We start from the raw sequence: 19,531 nt of genomic DNA, 5'->3' as shown, positions 1-19,531 counted from the left end.
TCCATGCATTTCATTACTGCCCACAGGTACTGCCACTCCACCGAGTCAAACGCTTTCTCATTATCTTGGGTAGCAATGACTAGTATCAGAGTTATCGTGAGTCACCGCCAGATTAGTGTAGAGCCTTCTGATATTTATATCTGTGGTCTTCAAAGGAATAAAGGCTGACTGATCTATGTCTATTATTTGCGTGATAACTGTATTAAGGTGCCTGGCTAGGACTTTTGCTAGTATTTTGGCATCACAGTTCATTAGTGATATTGGTCTGTAGGATGCACATTCCTGAAGGTCTTTATTTGGCTTTGGTAGGACTATAATCAAGGCCTTGTTCATAGACTCCAGCAGTAATGCACTCCCCCCAACGTTGTTAAATAGTTTAACCAGGTGGGGAGTCAACTCCTTTTGATATAGTCTATGCCACTCCATGGGGAACCCATCTGCCCCTGGTGTTTTCCCCCTTGGAAAAGACTTAATGCCTTCTGCAATTTCTTGGGATGTTATAGGAGTGTTCAGTAATGTCCAGTACATTTGTTTTTTGATACAATATCCTTTTTTTTACTGCCTCTGTTTGAGCTAAAAGGAGGGCTGCTTGTGCGCCATGGTGCCATGGTGCCATGGTGTCCGGGTTTGGATTGGTTATGTATTGAGCTTCTGTTAATTCTGAGGCCTGTTGCTTCCCCTCTATGTGAGCCTTGGCCTGTTTCTTAATCGTCCCTATTAGCATGGAATATTCTCCCCTGATATATGCCTTTAAGGCGTCCCATACTATTGAATCAGTTGCTGGTCCTACATTTAGAGCCAAAAATTCCATGATTGCAGTAGCCATGGGTGTTACCAGATCTGGATGGTTAATCCAGTGTTGGCTCAGTCGCCATACATTATCCTGGGGTTCGGGGCTAATCTGTATGCTGAGACTAATGGGGGAGTGGTCAGAGATCCCCCTGGTCAGTATATGTATTTCTGTAGTTGCCCTGGCTACCTCTGGGGATCCCAGTGATAGATCAATATGAGAGGTGGTGTTCTGGGCAGAATTAAAACAAGTAAATTGTTTTACCCCTTCATGCCGAGCTCTATACAGATCTGTTAAAGATCTTACACATTGCCTGATCATTCCTGGAGGGTGTAGGTAGCCTATCCAGATCTTTATCAAGTACATTGTTAAAGTCCCCCATGATAATTATGGGGGCCATGGGCAATGTGGATATTTTGTTCATAACCGTGTATAGTATATTGTCTGCAAAGGGTGGTGGGACGTACACATTGGTAATTGTCCATTGCTTACCCATAATAGATAGATGTACTAGTAAAAAACGTCCCCCAGGGTCGGATATGACATTGCAGAGAGTGTAGGTGCAAGTTTTTGCTATAAGGATGGATACCCCTCTGGAATAGCTGGAGTAAGGTGCATGATGTGCTGCTGCCACCCATGTTTTTTTAAGAGTCATCAGCTTACTCCCATCTACAGTAAATGAGTTTCTTGGAGCATTATAACGTGCGGGTTTTGCTTCCGCAGAAATTTGATAACCAGACCCCTTTTTATCTGGTCCCCCAGGCCCCTAACGTTCCAAAACATTACCTTAATCTTATACTTTGAAAAACATATATAAAATGATATGCAGTGTGACTTCCCTTTCCCTTCTGTCCAACCATATTATAGCAGCACCCGTTGTAGTGCCAGTTATGATTAACTGTAGTGATAGTAGAGTCTGTCCTGGGGATTCATAACCAAGTTCATCGTGGCCGTGCAAAACTCCCAGAACCCACCCTATCCACCACCAACCCCAACTTGTAGTGGATCTGACTCCCAAGAACTGCTCAAATGAGTAAAAGTGACAAGACCAGAGTCTCAATTGGTAAAGACAAGTTATCCGGTGACAAAGTTAGGTGTTGGCCTCTCTCCGGCACCCTCACAAAATATATATGCGTGCATCCCAAGGTATTGTTTTACTCGACTATTGATGAGCAACTTACCTGTGTTGTGTTGGAACTTATACTTATCTGCGAGGAGATGTTCCGGGCCGACGTTCCAACCATGCGCCCACCTCTCGAGCTGTTGTGAAGAAGTGGGTTTGACCGTTGTCTACCACCACCCGCAGTTTAGCTGGATAAAGCATTGCATATGGTAGCTGTAGTTGGATTAGCCTCTTTTTAACATCTGCAAACGTCATGCGTCGTTTACGTATTTCAATCGAGTAGTCTGGGTAGATGGAGATCCTAGAGGTTTCATACATGATGTCTCCTTTATTCCGAGCTTCTCGTAGGATTTTGTCTCTGTCCCTGTAGTTGAGGAGTTGTGCGATCATGGGTCTTGGCTGGGCAACCGGCAGGGGAGTTCTGCCTGGCACCTTATGGGTGTGTTGAATTGCAAATGTAGAAGAGGTTATGGACAGAAAGGAAAAGATTTATTACTGCTGTATGTCCTGACGCGTTTCGGGAATTAATCCCTTAGCCTATGACTAAGGGATTAATTCCCGAAACGCGTCAGGACATACAGCAGTAATAAATCTTTTCCAGAAGTGCCGTCAATTTGTTCCTCAACTTATTGTATGCTTAGCAGTCGGATACTGCTTGACAGAGCACCTGGAGGAGTACCTGTGGGGAGCAGTAGCGGTCCTTTTTTCTTGTTTCCTATCTTATGGACAGAAAGGTGCTCTGTAGCCATTGGTCTAGGAAAGCTTCCAGACGCCCACCCTCTGCTCTCTCTGGTAGGCCAAGCAGTCTGATATTATTTCGTTGTAGTCTGTTCTCAAGATCGTCTGCTTTCACCTCCATGTTAGACAGCCTTTGTGCCATGGATTGCATTTGGATAGGATTGACGGTGTCTTCAAGCTCCCCAACTCGTCTCTCGACCTCTTCAGCGCATTCCCTGATATTCTGTATGTCATGCCTGAGTATATTAAAATTTGGTTGGAGCTCATCTATTGTCCCAATAGTAGTGGCATGATTACTGTTCAGTAGGGATACAATCTCTGCAAGTGTGTTATGTTCCCGGCATAATAGAGCTGGCATTAAGTGCCAAGCTCTCAGTCTCTGCTGGCCCTGATTGCTGCTGGCTTGTGCCTTCCCCCAGTTCCTCATGCTCCTGAGGCCCTTGCATGCTAGCTCCGTTGGTGTCTGATTCACGGGTATCAGCACTGCCCCTATCCCTGCCTCTGGGATCTCTGGTGAAGCTCTCCAATTTATGTGCTGCTTGTGCGCTTATAATGTAATGAGTTGAGTGACTCTCCCATGTCTACCTGCATGCACCTCGGTTTTGGCGCCTGAGCGTGGTTTCTGCCCATGTCCTCGCGCTGGGTCGTTGGCGGACTGTAAGGGGGTCCTGTGGGTGAGTTTGTGCCCTTGGGATGCAATATTTATGGGCTGTTTAACGGGTCCTCCCTGCTCTACATTCGTCCACGCCCTCTCGTGAATAACCCCCTTAAATGCCCAAGCACCAGGGCCAGAACTAGGGGTAGGCAGAATGGGCAACTGCCAAGTGCACAATGATTGGGGGTGTGTTGGGCAGCTACCATTTAAATAGTCGTCTGCCTACTCCTAGCGCAGGCTCTGTTGCTCCTGCTTGCCCGCTCGCTTGCTACCCCCCATGTGTGCAACAAAATAGCGCAGGCGAGCAGGGGGACGCGAGGTGGTCTAGGGCGCCCACTTGGCTTGACCTGCCTCAGCCCAGCACCTGCTGCACCCTAACTTGCTTTTCTCAGTGACACAAAAGTTAGGGAGCAGAAGGGTGGGATGCCTCTTGCCTCTCCCAGTACAGCTTTTAGTATCGCAGTCTTCATTGTTGCTTTTTTTTGTCCCCCCCACATTGCAATTTGTGCATGATAAAGGACCCCTAGTGTTATCCAGCTGCCCAGAAGCTGACTACCTATACTCAGCCTCTAATAATAATCAAGGATGAAGGATGAGCACCTGGGCCCCTGCCCCCCCCCCCATCTACCGGATGTGCATTTTCTTTACAGCTTTAGCTGCAGTGTGATCTCCGGCGGGCCCTGAGGGGGAGTGGGCCACTGTAGGAACATATTTACTGAAGTGCAAAATTTTTTCAGCAAAGTTTGAATCCGTACACTAGGTGCTGTGTAAAACTAAATGTGCCATAAAAACAGTGTAAAAAGCTTTGTAAAATAAACGGGGGACTTATCAAGTTGAGTGCTATTTTACGCCATGCAAATGCCAGATTTGCCACCGTTATTTTATACCGCTTCAGACCATTGTAATTAAGTTCCGGCAGAAGTTAAGAAAAAACGGGCAAAACGTTACGCCATTGCGATGTGTGTGTGAGACTTATTCCGTGGCTTTTTTTTACATTGCATACTAAATTTCCCCCTGGTTGTTTTTTAATAGAAACATCTGCCGAAACTCTGCTGCAATAGAGATATATATATATATATATATATATATATATATATATAATTCAACAGAGAAGGTCCGCACTCTCAGGTCTTAAAAGTAAAAAAATGGTTTATTTTAAAAAGACTAACGTTTCGGCCTCTCCGAGGCCTTTCTCAAAGTACAGACATGTATACAATGAAGGCTTTATATACCCTAGATGGCGGGAAAGGCTAATTGGCTGACGGCATCATCATCATCATCATCATCACTATGCGTCAAGTACTATATATATATATATATATATATATATATATATATATATATATATATATATATATATATATATATATACTCTTATATACACTTTGAGAAAGGCCTCGGAGGAGGCCGAAACGTCAGACTCGCATGTTTTAATAAAACTTTTTATTCAGCATCTAAGACCTGAGAGTGCGGATCCTTCTCTTGCTTGGTATATATATATATATATATATATATATATATATATATATATATATATATATATATATATATATATATATATATATATATAGCACTATTATTCGCCTGTGGATTTTCCCAGGAGACTTGTTCGTTATGCAAGTGTACGATTAAACACGTGCACCCTCTCCCGGCATTCTCACCAGTAGCTTTTTTTTTGGGGCAAAATAATATTGTTTCATCCAATTTCCCTTTTGCTACAGTAAAATACAGTAGTTGTAAGTGCCAGGGATAAGGAAATATGCGCTGTTCCAGCATCATGGATTTTACAGGTAGGTGGATTGCACTTGTAGGTGGGTTCTGCGGTTTACGGCAAGGTGTTACTGTGTTTTGGCAGGTACAGGGTTAAACGTATAACGCCCAGGTTTTTGCAGTGATGGAGTGTAGATACTTATAAATAACACCGAGTGACCCCGTTTTTGTTTGTAGCACCCATTAGCTTGGAGTGGCAGGAGTTTCTGTTGATATTGGCTTTGTTTAGGCTATCCAGCCTCGTCTTTATAATCGTACATGGAAAAGTGTGATTGTGCTGCACTTGTCTCGGTCCAACCCTGGCGATATTGTTTATCATAATCCCGGGTTAAACTTTCCCTGGGGAAAATAGAATATTCCAAAATAGAACAACTATATACAGGAAGCTTTGTGCGCATCAGCTTAATCTTTTTGGATATCCCTGAAGTAGAGTCCTGCCCAGGTCCATTTTTTGGAACCCGTACCCGCAACCTGCAACCCGGACCTGCAAGTCCCTTATCCGCAACCCAGACCCGCGACCCGCTGACCATCAATAATCAGGAAGTGCTGTCATTGTAAACCGGAAGCATCGGAAGTAGGCGTGATCAGAAAAAAGGAGTAAATCAACACAAAAAAGCAGACGGCACTTCTGGAAAAGGGGGGGTTTATTGGAGTTCCTGCTGGAAAATCCTAACGCGTTTCGGGAGTTATCCCTTAGTCATAGGTTACCTATGACTAAGGGATAACTCCCGAAACGCGTTAGGATTTTCCAGCAGGAACTCCAATAAACCCCCCCTTTTCCAGAAGTGCCGTCTGCTTTTTTGATTTTTGGTGTATGTACAGTGGGGACACTGTCTGACTGAGCACCTGCCTTGAGGGGAGAGCGGAGAGTTGGTTGCGGTCCTTTTTCTTTTCTTTTTAAATCAACACAAAACCTACTTTATGCATTCAGCTCTCCTCTGCTGAATTACCATTCAATCTACAGTAAATGAAAATAAAATGATAGAATGTGTATTTTTGTTTCCTTCATATAAAACATTGAGCAGTGGTGTAAATGAAAGGTCATGGTTATGGGACCTGTTATCCAGAATGCTCAGGACCTGGGGTTTTCCGTATAATGGATCTTTCTGTATATCTTCATACCTTAAGTCTACTAGAAATTCATTTAAACATTAAATAAAGCCAATAGGCTGGTTTTGCTTCCAATAAGGATTAATTATATCTTAGTTTGGATCAAGTACAAGCTGCTGTTTTATTATTACAGAGAAAAAGGAAATCATTTTCATTTAAATTATTTGGATAATATGGAGTCTATGGGAGACGGCCTTTCCATAATTCAGAGCTTTCTGGATAGCGGGTTTACGGATTACAGATCCTATACCTGTACTTTTTATTATTCCATTTACACATCTGTTTCAGAAGACAATGTCATGGGATGGAGTAATGAGATCAGCTCACAGGCAGGTACAGGTATGGGATCCGTTATCCAGAAACCCATTATCCAGAAAGCTCCAAATTACGGAAAGTACATCTCCCATAGACTCTATATATCCAAATAATCTAAATATGTTTTAAATGATTTCCCTTTTCTCTGTAATAATAAAACAGTAGCTTGTACTTGATCCCAACTAGGATATAATTAATCCTTTTTGGAAGCAGAACCAGCCTATTGGGTTTATTTAATGCTTTAATGATTTTCTAGTAGATTTAAGGTATGAAAATCCAAATTACAGAAAGATCCATTATGTGGAAAACCCCAGGTCCAGAGCATTCTGGATAACAGGTCCCATGCCTGTATTCACACTGTGCCATTGATCTTTGACTTGTTCCCTGTTTCTTGATGCCGTTTCTAGTTCTGGATTGTTTTAAACAAAATCTCACATGTTTCTTAAATAACATATACAGATATGAGACCTGTTATCCAGTATACTAATAAACTTGGGATTTTTACTAAAAACGGATATTTGAGTACTTTAGATCTTGTTCTCTTGTGATTTTTGAGGATAGGTGGAATGTCTCAATTTCATCAGACCGAGTTCTAATCCGATCCCTGTTTATGTAATGGGCTGTGAATGGTTATTTGGTCACACAGGAGTCCCCAGACTGTTAGTAATGTTCTCGGGAGAGAAACTTGTATTTGTGCCGGCTGTACTGTTTTTTAGATGCTTGCCAATTTTTCTTGCTTTTGGGGGAAGAGTGCAGTGAAGCTGGAAGGAACGCATTAGTGTTTGACAGTGCTGAAAGGTCCAAAATTTGTATTGAGTGCCAGTCATTTAGCAAAACCGTCTGTAAGAAATTCTGTGATTACTCGTATAGTGCTGTCACTCCAAGTTATCTGCCTGGCCGAACACCAGTCTCTAAAGGTACGCCACACTTTGTGGTATGCCTTCTTTGTGGAAGGTTTCCGAGCCTGAAGTAGTATCTTTATGGCCGGTGTCAAAAATCCTTCTTGGGACCAGAGCTGGGTCTCAAGTGCCAGGCCGTCAAACGCAGCATGGCTAGATTGTGGTGCCTGGCTGGACCTTGAGTGAGTAAGTCCGGTCTTAGAGGTAGTCGCCACGGCCTGGAAGCTGACGTGTTGATCAGGTCCGTGTACCATTTGGCCAATGTGGTGCGATTAGTATAGTTGGAACTCATTCCTGCTTTATCTTGGCAATTACTCTGGGAAGAATTGCTAGAGGTGGGAACGCATACACTTTGTTGAAGTTCCATGGAATCACCAACGCATCTGTGAACGCTGCTCTCGGATCTCTGGTTCTGGAGCAGTAGCATGGAAGTTTGAAATTGTGCCTGGATGCTGAGATATCTATGTCTGGTATTCCCCATCTCTGCACCAACTGGGCAAACATCTCGTCTTGCAAGGCCCATTCCCCTTGGTCTATAGTCTGTCTGCTGAGGAAATCTGCTTCCCAGTTTAGGACTCCGGGTATGAAAACTGCTGATATATCCGGAACCGTCTTCTCTGCCCAAGTCATCACTTTTACTGCTTCCTGCATCGCCAGGTTGCTTCTCGTTTCCCCTTGCTTGTTGACGTTAGCAACTGCTGTGGAATTGTACGACTGTATCCGTACTGGTCGTGATTGCAGCCTGTCTGTCCAACTATAAAGAGCTAGCACTATTGCTCCCAGCTCCAGGATGTTTATTGGTAGTTGTGATTCCTGATGCGTCCAGCGGCCCTGCAGGGTGAGTGTGTTGTATACCGCGCCCCAGCCGAACTTGCTGGAGTCGGTTGTCACTACTTCCCAGTTTGGCTGAGCCCAGCTTCTGCCTGCAGTCAAGTGTACTTGGACTGTCCACCAGGAGAGAATTTCCCTGGTTGTTGTGGACAGGGGGATTGTCTGTTGAAAGTTTTGATGATATTTTTTCCAATGATGTAGGAAATTGCGTTGCAATGCCCACATGTGGAACCTGGCATACGGTATGGACTCTAGTGCTGCTACCATGTATCCCAGTAGTTGGAGACAATCTGCTGCTGACACTGCTTCCTTGTGTAGGAACATTTGAGTGTTGATAATAATTGTTCGGGTCTTGTCCGCTGTGAGTTGAACAATTTGATGTCTGGAGTCGAATATTAGACCCAGGAACTGAACTGGCTGTGATGAAATTAGGGAACTCTTGTGGTGGTTTATCAACCAGCCGTGCTGTTTGAGGACTTGTATGCAAACATCTGGGTCTGTTGCTGCCTGTCTTGACGACTGAACTTTCAAAAGTAGGTAGTCTAGGTAAGGTAGGATGTGGATTCCTATGCATCGTAAGTAAGCCATGATTGGTGCCAGGATCTTTGTAAAGACCCTTGGGACGGTGCAGAGACCGAAGGGCAAGGCTGTGAACTGGAAATGTTGGTCCCTGATTGCAGATCGAACGGTTGAGACTTTGGATGTACTGGTACATGCAGGTAGGCATCCTTTAAGTTGATTGACGTCATGTAGTTGTTTGGTTCCATAAAGGCTATGGTTAAGCATACCGACTCCATTTTGAATTTGTTGTTGTAAATTAATTTGTTCAGCTTTTTTAAATTTAGGACCGGTCTGAAGGAGCCTTCTTTTTTTGCTACCAAGAAAAGGTTGGAATAAAAGCCTCTGAATTTTTGTGGCTCTGGGACTGGAACAATAACTCCTGCTTGTAATAAGGTGGATATTGCTTGGATGGGGAACTATTGACGGAACAAAGCGTCTTGGAGGCATGGTGGCAAAAGGGATCTTGTAGGCGGTTTTTATTATTTGTCGAACCCATTGATCTTCTACATGCGTTTCCTAATGGGATTGAAAGTGACTCAGCCACCCCCCTACCCGAGCCTCGGAGTGTAGTCGAGGACAGTCATGATGATACAAGTTTCTGGGGGGCAGGCTTCCTAGATTGTCTGGCTGGGTGCTGCCATTGTGGTCTGCCCTTGGTTGCCCCCTGGTGTGAGCTACTATTCCTGAATGAGGAGGATCGAAAGGAACGGTAATTCCAATTTGTCTTTTGTTATGGAACCTGTTAGTTTGTTTGAATCTGCCCTTTTTTCCAGTTGGGAGGAAGGTACTCTTGCCTCCAGTCACATTTGTAATTATCTGCCTTAGTTCTGACCCAAACAGGGAATCTCCTGAGTATTTTAAGTTAAGAAGTTTGTTTTTAGATGCGGTGTCACCTGACCAGTGACGGAGCCATAACGCTCTTCTGGCAACCACTGTGCTCTTTAAAAGTTGCCTCTTCTGTTGGAAGGGTGGTCTGTTTAGATAAACAAATTGCAGAATCGACCCTTGGGGTTATATCCCATATTTTACGCTGTTCTTCAGGAACAGGGTAAGTATTATAGAAGCGTTTGGGTAATGTCGCTCGGCGATCTGGCTGAGATCATTCGTCGTCTAAACACTGGAAAAGAAGGTGCTTTCTTTTGGTGTACTCCTAGCACTCTTATCTGCTTTAGACACTGTCACCGTCTCATCTTTGATCTCCAAAGTCTCCATCGTTGCTTTAAACAGTTTGCTAGAGACCTCTGGTTTGGCCAACTTATTTGGATGTTCTGTATCTGAGTCACTGTTAGAGTCAGACTCTTGGTAATCTGAAGCTTGTCATTCAGAAACACTCATTAGGCCAGTTGCCTCATCTAGGAGAGATTCCTCTGGGTTTGAAAAATCGGAGGATCTCTCTTGAGCCTTGCACTTTCAATTAGAGGTTATGCCCTGTGGAGTGGGTTGAAAGGTGGACTTAATCCATTCAAGGAAATCTCCAAATTGTGGAGGGAACTGGGATGTTCCAGGTTGCTCCTGTAATATTGGAGCTGAACTGTCTTTTGTCACTTGGGGGGAGTTGGCGTTACTCCGGCGTTGTTCCTCTTCACTATGGGGATTTTCCTCGAAGACAAAATTGCTCTCTGAAGTGGGGGGGCTGTGGTGACAAGATAGGGGCTTCTGTGGGCTCTCAGTCAGAACAGTAATTAATTTCCGACTTCAATTCCTTCCTTATATTTAACTATTTTCTCAGTCTTTTTGGCAGGCTTTGTAGTGGACCTTGCCACTTGAATATCTTCCCTCAATTCCCTGAGAGAATCTGACCTTTCCATGAAGAAATTCTTCCTCTATGGGGCAAGCGACTTGTATGTGGAGAAGGCACCTTGTCTCCTGTACCAATAAATTGTGCTTCACGGACAGGACAATAACTGAAGTTAATGTGCGTCAATACACTTGTGTAAGAGTTCCGTGCAGTTTATCTGACTGCTGCGGCCCTCGTTTGCTGGTGACGCGCGTCGTGCGTTCAGCGTCACCGCGATTTGTTGCGTCGTGACAACTGTCCGGCACCTCGTGTCCGTCCAGCTGTCCCTTATCTGGTGCTTGTGTGGCCAATTCCACTCGCTGCCAGCAAGGAGGGAAAACGGCCCAACTGGAAGACATTATAGTAAGTATGTCTGTTGCCATCCACTGTAATTCTGGAGATCTCCTTTTGCTGCAACTGCCAGCAAAGAGGGAGAATCCCTTACGTTGGGAGACAGTTCAGCATGCCTCCAATCCTAATCTCGGATGTGAATTTTAGGATGAAAGAATTAAATAAAAGAAAAAAAAGTTAGAAAATACATTTTTCCGTCCTACACCTCCGAGGCAGGACAAAGAACTGAGGATGGTAGGTGGAGCCAGACGATATATACTAGGGGAGGGATCAGGGGTTAATCTTTCTTTCCTCGGGTATGGGACCTGAGGTTTTAAAGAGAATGGATCTTTTTCCTTAATCTGTATATTCATACCTAAAATCTTCTAGAAAATTATGTAAACATTAAGAGGGTTATTTATTAAATGTGAAATTTATGTGGTTGGCTTTTTTGGGGCAAAAACTCAAATTTGTTTGGAACAAAACATTTTTGAGATTTTTTATTCCCTCGATTCAGCAAAAATCCTGAATGTGAAAATCCGCCGTTGAGGTCCTGGATAATACAACAAAAAATGAGTGGTGCTCCAGAATGAAAAGGTAAATAGCTCACCAAGTTGATCATGTGGTACAGGTACACCAGCGTAGAAAAACCTGACGGCACTCAGGTCTGCGTGAAAATTTCAATGATTTATGCAACGTTTTCGGAGTAACCACCTTTGTCAAGCATGACAGGTACACCAGCCCCAGACCCCCAGGGAGTGGCACAAAAAGATAGGGCTACCCGGCACTCAGAGGGATCCACAGGGCCAAAAGTATAGGTTAAAAAACGTCTATTGATCATAATTAAAATGATAAATGCATCTCCATAGGCCCTACTTGTTTCGTACCTGCATGGTACTTAGTCATGGGCCCTGTGGATTCCTCTGAGTGCCGGGAGGTCCTGTATAAGTCAATGGGAGAGGCAGGGCCGGAACTAGGGGTAGGCAGAGTAGGCATGTGCCTAGGGGGCAAAGCTGGGGGGCGCCAGACATGTACCTTCTCTTCCTCCTCTCCCTAGTCCGGTCCCCTCTCTGCCCTTTTGCCGACTGTGAGCGTTCCTATTCACGCTAATGCGCACGCGCATCTATTCGGCACAGCTCCCGGCGAGGCCCAGCACTGAGGAGACGCACCTATCACAATTTGATGTTGTTGTGGCCTAAGCTGGGTTTAGGTTGAAAAAATTCTGGGTTTTCGGGCAAAACCCCCCAAAAATGGAGCGATCTGGGATTTTCGCTTGATTGTCCAGTTTTTTCATGATCCAATTAATTATAGTTTTTAAATTAATAAATAAGGTAAAATCAGCCATGGGAGTTTGGTTGTGTTTTTTTTTTCCTTAAATAAAAAAAAAAAGATACATTTGGAGTGTAGTAAATAATTTCCTTAATAAAACACAATGTGGCTCATTTATCCACACTGTGTTTGCCCACGGGCAGTTACCTATAGCAACCAATCAGTGATTTTGCCCATTGTTGATAAATGACCCCCAATAGGCTGGTTTTGCTTCCAATAAGGATTCGTTGTATCTTAGTTGGGATCAAGTACAAGCGACTGTTTTATTATTGCACAGAAAAAGGAAATTGTATTTAAAAATTTGGACTAATTGGATAGAATGGCAGGCGGCTTTTCTGTAATTGGGAGCTTTCTGGATAACAGATCCCATCCCTATAATAGATTTTCAATGGCAAATGTATAAATTGATGCGTAGGCTGTCCTGTCAGTCCCTGAAGAGAAAGGTGCGGCAGCTCTAGGCACAGGCCTTTGGGTGCTATCTGGCCGGGCACAGTTGATCATCAGGGCATTCTGCGGGGGGGTGCAGGCTTTGTGTTGGCTGTAACGGGTGATCTGGGCAAAAGGATTACATACCAGTAACTCCCATTAAAAATAAAACAAAGGAAATGGCAACTCCAACACAAAACTGAGGGACAGCTGAGAATGTTACAGAATATCAGCAGAAAGCCTTACATTGCATTTTTATTGTTATAATAACCTTTACTTGTAGCGCTATGAGCACTGTCAGGGGCGAATGTTCCAACTACTTTCTCCATTCTAAACTGAAACTATCTATAAAGTAGGGAGTTCCAAAGCTGCCAGTTGCTCCATTATTTGCAAAGTGTTTGTTATTGAAATAAAGGAAAATATATTGTCAAAGGAGGAATGGCTTATCTATTAGATACCCTGGGCCAGTGCTCCTGTTAGAAAACTGCAAAGGCTCAGGGTACTTTTTAACCAGCACCACGGAGCAATCGCCATCCATCTTCAATGCCCCCTAAGCGGGACAAAAAGGCGAAGTATTTAGAGTTGCCACCTTTTATTGATAAAAAAATACTGGCATTCCTATATATTTATCTTTTTTTCCCTAATAATAACATTGGGATCAACCAACATTTTTACCGGCCAGGTGGCAAAGTTATTATAATCACCGGGGGTGCCGAAAATTTGGCACCTCCCAGCAATTTTACCTTTTCTGCTCCTTTTAAACTTATCGGAAATATATTTGTATTGAACTTGAAAATAGAAAATGTGTTCATATCAAAGGGATGCACACAAATTTATTGTTTGACTTGGCCAAACCAACTATGAGCCCAGTGATCTCCCCAGGTACATTGTCGGCAGTTTTCCTCCTTGCCGGGCTCTGAAAAGCTGACACTTTAAAGTTGTGGATTCCTGGAGGTGGCCATTTTTCAGCTACGGCAGTTTTGGAAGGACATTTGTTTAGATTATATGGATGCACCGAATCCACTATTTTGGATTTGGCCGAACCCTAGAATCCTACTGAACCCAAATCCTAATTTGCTTATGCAAATTAGGGGTGGGAAGGGGAAATAATTTTTTACTTCCTTGTTTAGTGACAAAAAGTCAAGTGATTTCCCTGCCCATCCCTAATTTGTATATGCAAATTAGGATTCGGATTCCGTTTGGTTGGGCAGAAGGATTCGGATGATTCTGAATTCTGCTGAAAAAGGTCAAATCCCAAACTAAATCCTGAATTTGGTGCACCCCTAGATTTTAATATGCATATCAGGGTTTTGGATTTGGTAATAATGATTTCCGATCCACGACCCCTCATACACCGCTGAATAAAGCACAAAGAAAGCAGCTGCGTGGCCTTGTTCTGAAAAGTTTCCTTTTTATTGTTTTATTTATTTTTTTTGCCAAGTTAATGTGAAATTCCAACACTGAAACAGGCAGATGAAAAGGGGCAGAAAGGGGGAAAAAAAAAAAAAAAAAAAAAGGAATGTACCTATAAAGCAAGAAAGAGATGTGATAAAGCGAGGTTAGAAAGAGCCCCCAGATCATAGGGTTGAGGTATTTGGAAGAATGTTTCTGTCTGTTGTCGGAGGAGAGAAGAAAAGAAAAAATAAAAACCTTTGACGACATAAAATAAACCTTTCTAAACATAGAACATTGTATTCTCAGTACAGTACAGCCTAGATTACAACATCATTATGGACATGGACAGCAATATAATCTTCTTTAGCTCCAAATTTACACATAGAAACTAACATTTCTACAGAACGTACTCCAAAGCCAGTTGGGTTTAAGGCACCTTCATTATTTTGCCAGAGCAAGTAGCAATAGGGGAGGGGTTGCACTTAAATAAAAAACAAAACGGTTCTGCCCTAAGCCCGGGGCGATTGGCCGAGCTAAGAGCGAGACAGACGGGCAAGAGCAGCAGTATACACACACATACGGCCGATTCCTTAGGTAGAAATTCATACAGCTTCCGCAAGCACTTTATACAACTGAGCAGTGACACAGAGTTCCTATGAATAAAATTTCCTTTGGTACAAATTCACCAGTAAGCCTACAAAAATATTCCCTTAAAATATATATATATATATATAAACACATTTTAAATTAAAAAAAAAAAAAACTTTTTTGTTAAAAATTTAATTTACCATTTATTTTAGATTTATTTTTCCACTTCCCCTTCATCCCTGAGCCATTGTATTTCTGCCCTGTAAGGTAGGAGGGGGTGTCTAGAATGTAGTCGTGTGGCCACGCCGGGCTAGTTTTGGCACGGAATCAATTGCCGGAGTATCCCTTGGGAGGACACACAGGGGGAAGTTTGCATCTGAGGTACGTATCCCCCAAGATTTCTGGGTTGGTAGTTGAATACCCGTCTCAGGGGTGAAGGGGTCTGTACAACGGGAAGCATCGGGCGCTTCCTATATAATAATAATAATAATTATAAAATAACGATAAAGCTCGGTGTCCTCCCACAGACGCGTGGAAAGGCATCAGCACCTTCAGAAATAGCTTCAAAGCACCAGAGATATTCACAGTGGGAGGGAGCACCGGTTGGCTGAGCCTCTCCTTGTTGCACCAGTCACGTTTCTCTTTGCACAAAAAAAAAACAATTTTTGGCACCCCCCAAGTTCCAGAAAAAGAGGAAGGCGGGGAAGTCGCTAATCTTAATTCTGTTAAATAAAATAGATATCTTTTTTTATTATTTTTCTTTTGTTTTTCATATTGCACTTGACAATGCTCTCTGCCTTTTACCCCATGTTTTTGTTTTCAGTTAGACTGTCAGAACGGGAGTAACTGAAGGGCTTTTGCTTTAATTTAGGAGGTTGGAGGCACGATCGGGCTGTTTTCGTTCTTCTCGTCGCCGAAGCGCGGTCTTTGTTTTGTTGTGTTTGTTTTTTCGTTGCTTGCGATCGATACCTTATCCCTTTGGTCTTTGTTGCACTTGATGAGCCCACGTTAATCGCCATGCTACAAAGTCGGGGAGCTTGGGTACAACTGCGTAGCTCTAGGGTTGCCACCTTTTCTGGGAAAAAATACCGGCCTTCTTATATATTTATCTTTTTTCCCTATTAATAAAATACCGGCCAGGTGACAACCCTGTTTTAGTTGCAAGGTGGGTGGACATCTTTAGGGATAAAACTAGATTAGGGATGAACAAATTAGAGTTCAGAAGTCTCAGGAAATAAATGCCACTCTTTTTTTTCAAAGGAAGCAAAGACTTCCCACTTCCAGGTGAATGGTCACGCCAGGAGTCGGTATCGGTAGATTGAGAACGTCGACAATCGGGAGCTGAGCCGGGTCCCGGGTTCGAAAGATAAGAACGGTCCGATGCCAGCGTCCGTCTTGCACCTGCAAGATATAATAGGTACGGGATTGTTATCATTGTTATTGCAATTACATTATATAGAATGACTTTCTTAAAGGGGACCTGTCACCCAGACATAAAAAGCTGTATAATAAAAGTCCTTTTCTAATTAAGCATGAAATCCAAATTATTTTTTTATTTAAGCATTCAAAACTCATTTAAAAATATGATCTGTCAATCAAATATTGTCTGCCTGCCTTAAGCATAGAGACGGGCAGACAATTACTTTCACTTTCCATTCAGCACTTCCTAGATGTCACTGCTCTCCCCACATTCCCCCGTTCTCTTTACCATTTAATTGTGTAGCCAGGGCATGGGGATGGACATTGGGTCCCCCATTCTGGTGCACAAACAAGATTCTGAGATGATACAAGGATTGTCTTAATAACAGTGTCCACATAACAGTATCTGATACACAGTTTGAGCTTTTGACCTTCTCTTAATCATACTGAGATTCACTGAAATGTGTTAAAGCCCACCAAGACTATTCTAGAAAGGGTTTTCCAAAGTCATAGCATTACTAAACTTGGTTTATCTTTCTTCTCTGTGCACTTCTCCTACTTTGTATTATTCAACATGTCTGTATATATGATGGAATTGTTAATGAACAATGCAAATGATGGTTAGATGCAGGGCCGCTTTAATAATGCAAGTTAAGGGCTGTCTGGCCAGGGCCCACTGCTTTTGGGGACCCACTGCGCTGAAAAATAGAGGGGGCGGGCGAGATGCAGGGAGGGAGACGGAGGGAGGAGACGCACACAGGGAAGGAGGCGACACACAGGGAGGAAGACGGAAGGAGGGGACACATGGAGGGAGGAAGACGGAGGGTGGAAGGAAGATGGAGGGAGAAAACATGGGGAGGTGGGACCGGTTTTAAAAATTTTCTGGCCCGCTGCCTGCACCAGGGGTATGGGGGGCCCACTAGTTGACTCTTTGCCCAGGGCCCACCAATGCCTTAAAATGGCCCAGGTTAGATGATATCACTGACATTCCACCTCTTTTATCGATGTGACTCTGGCCTCTATTTCTTCAACATCCTTTGTTGTATTAGACAATAAAACAACTTTGCTTATTACCAGAGCTTATGATTATATGATGTTGTTCCTTTTATCAGCCTGGTTTTAGCTGTGACACTTACATAGCTTTAAAGGAGAAGTAAATCAAAAATTGAATAGGGCTAAAAATGGCATATTTTATATAGTGAACTTATTGCACGAGGCTAAAGTTTCAGCTTGTCAATAGCAGCAATGATCCAGGACTTCAAACTTGTCACAGGGGGTCACCATCTTGGAAAGTGTCTGTGACACTCACATGCTCAGTGGGCTCTGAGCAGCTGTTGAGAAGCTAAGCTTAGGGGTCGTCACTAATTATCCAGCAGAAAATGAGGTTGGTCTGTAATATAAGCTGATGCTACAAGGTTGATTATTAAAGTCTGATGCTAACTGCACTGGTTTCTGTGCTGCTATGTAGTAATTATCTGTATTAATTACTAATCAGCCTTATATTGTGAATATTTCTATTCTATGTGTACTGTATATTGTGATTGGGTTCCTAAGCTCAGTAAGTGACAGCAGCACAGAGCATGGGCAGTGAATCAGCAGAAAAAGGAGATGGGGAGCTACTGGGGCATCTTTGGAGACACAGATCTTTACAAAAAGGGATCCCGTTCTTCGTCTCAAAACTATAGGCCGGTTAGTCTGACATCAGTGGTAGGAAAGCTTTTTGAAGGATTAATAATACTATGAGTTAGTGCCAGCATGGTTTTATGCATAATAGATCTTGCCAGACTAAGGGTCCCCATAGACTCAAAGATTTCTCTTGCCGATGACCAATCCTTCGAAATTATCGTGTGGTTAGTGGTATTCGAACGATCGAAGATCTTATGATTTTTCGGCCGACGTCTGTCAGGAAATTGATTGGCCAGGTTAAAAAATCTTTGTCGGTCCCAGTGCAATCTATCTATGTTTGCAGGGCCAAGCAGGCAGCTCCCCTTTGTTTTCCTGGCAAATTGGTCTTTTTAGTTGATGGACAATTCGTACGATCGTTTCCGAGAAAATCGTGGTCTCACGATGATGATCGGTTCTTTTAAAAATCTCAACATCTATGGCCTGCTTAACTTCATTTCCTTGAATGAGAAGGTGAGCAGGGACCTTGATTGTGGGATGGCAGTGGATGTGATTTACAAGAATTTGCTAAAGCATTTGATACAGTGCCACACAGAAGGTTACTGGTTAAATGAAGGAATGTTGGCCTGGAACATAGTATTTGTACTTGGATACAGAACTGGCTACAACAGGGGTGTCCAAACTTTTTGCAACGAGGGCCAGATTTAGTGAGGTGAAAATGTGTGAGGTCCGACAAATTCAGCCTGACATCCATTCTGAGGTAGCTAGCTTGCGATCAGGATCATTCACTCCTGGAGATGGACGTGTACATGGCGTTTAGGAAGTGGAGAAGTGGAGTCTGTTTGGACTTATTCTCCGAGGCCTCATTTAAACAAGAAATTGCGTAGCCATAGCAGTAATATTTGGACACATTAGTGAAATGATCTGCCACTTGGTCTATACTGCTGCCTGTGTGCTGAAGGTGTTAGTAATAGACATATACTGGCGTGTAGTGACACCATACTTCTTTAGTTTACTAACTAACCGCCTAATGGTTTTAAAAATTAGTTGTGAGCACAACTTTCCCTTGTTTGTTATAGTCAGGACCGCCATCAGAAATCGCAGGGCCCCATACAACAAAATTTCCTGGGCCCCCTGGGCTACGCCCACTGCAAGCCCGACCTACAGGTCCGCCCCCCACCACACAGTAAAAAAAACAAAACAAACAATTGGTGGCTAGGGTTCCTACATGTTAATAAAAAGTAAAAAGATATTGGTGGTCAGGGGCCCCATAAAAAAACATTAGTGGCCAGGGCCCCCCCATTAAAAAATATTGGTGGCTAGGACCCCACATGAGAAAAAAAAATTGGTGGCCAAAATTGGTAGCCAGGGCCCCCCCCACATTATAAGAAAATTGGTGGCCAGGGACCCTTAAACATCCATGCCTTCCCAAAGTCAGCAGCTCTCAGAAAGATGGGGGGCCCCCTACAACTCTCCCCCCTGCCCCCCCCTGATGGCTGCCCTGGGTTTATAGTTATACAGGAGCAGTGACCAGCTCCATGTTGTAGCTCCCACCCCTCCCAGCTATAGTCAGGTGATCCCACTGGTGTCTAATAAAAGGGCAGCCAAGTTTGGGAGTTTTACTTTGAAAGCAGCAAGTAAGTTGCAGGTAAAACTTAGTCCCTTTGTAAAATGTATAATGAAGCAATAGAATTCTTAATGAATTAGATGAAAATTGAGCATAGGACTGGCCAGATATGGGATGACTGACGTAGTTGGCCAGCTTAAATATATTGCAATATATGGACAAACAATCCCTGTGTTGTTTAAAGGGTAAGGCATTTTTCATTAGCAGTATGCAGGTATGAATAGC

The 19,531-nt window shown here is 43.3% G+C and overlaps 1 protein-coding gene and 1 long non-coding RNA gene across 5 annotated transcripts in view; one reads left to right on the top strand and one right to left on the bottom strand.

Moving 5' to 3' along the window:
* LOC108705042 overlaps nt 1-16,012 on the top strand; it is a 56,736-nt gene extending 40,724 nt beyond the window's left edge. Inside the window, exon 3 of the long non-coding RNA XR_001933728.2 lies at nt 15,898-16,012. This is a non-coding gene — a long non-coding RNA (uncharacterized LOC108705042). The remainder of the gene's footprint in view (nt 1-15,897) is intronic.
* col27a1.L (collagen, type XXVII, alpha 1 L homeolog) overlaps nt 14,045-19,531 on the bottom strand; it is a 314,667-nt gene continuing 309,180 nt past the window's right edge. For all 4 annotated transcript variants that reach the window (XM_041573258.1, XM_041573257.1, XM_041573260.1 and 1 more), the window contains one exon: nt 14,045-16,038. In XM_041573258.1, the coding sequence (XP_041429192.1) occupies nt 15,892-16,038 (147 nt within the window). In that variant the 3' untranslated portion in view covers nt 14,045-15,891. The remainder of the gene's footprint in view (nt 16,039-19,531) is intronic.

This window comes from Xenopus laevis, chromosome 8L (genome assembly GCF_017654675.1).
Source record: "Xenopus laevis strain J_2021 chromosome 8L, Xenopus_laevis_v10.1, whole genome shotgun sequence".
Classification (NCBI taxonomy): Eukaryota; Metazoa; Chordata; class Amphibia; order Anura; family Pipidae; genus Xenopus; species Xenopus laevis.
Note: the sequence above shows the minus strand (reverse complement) of the source record. Positions and strands in the feature narration are given on the sequence as shown.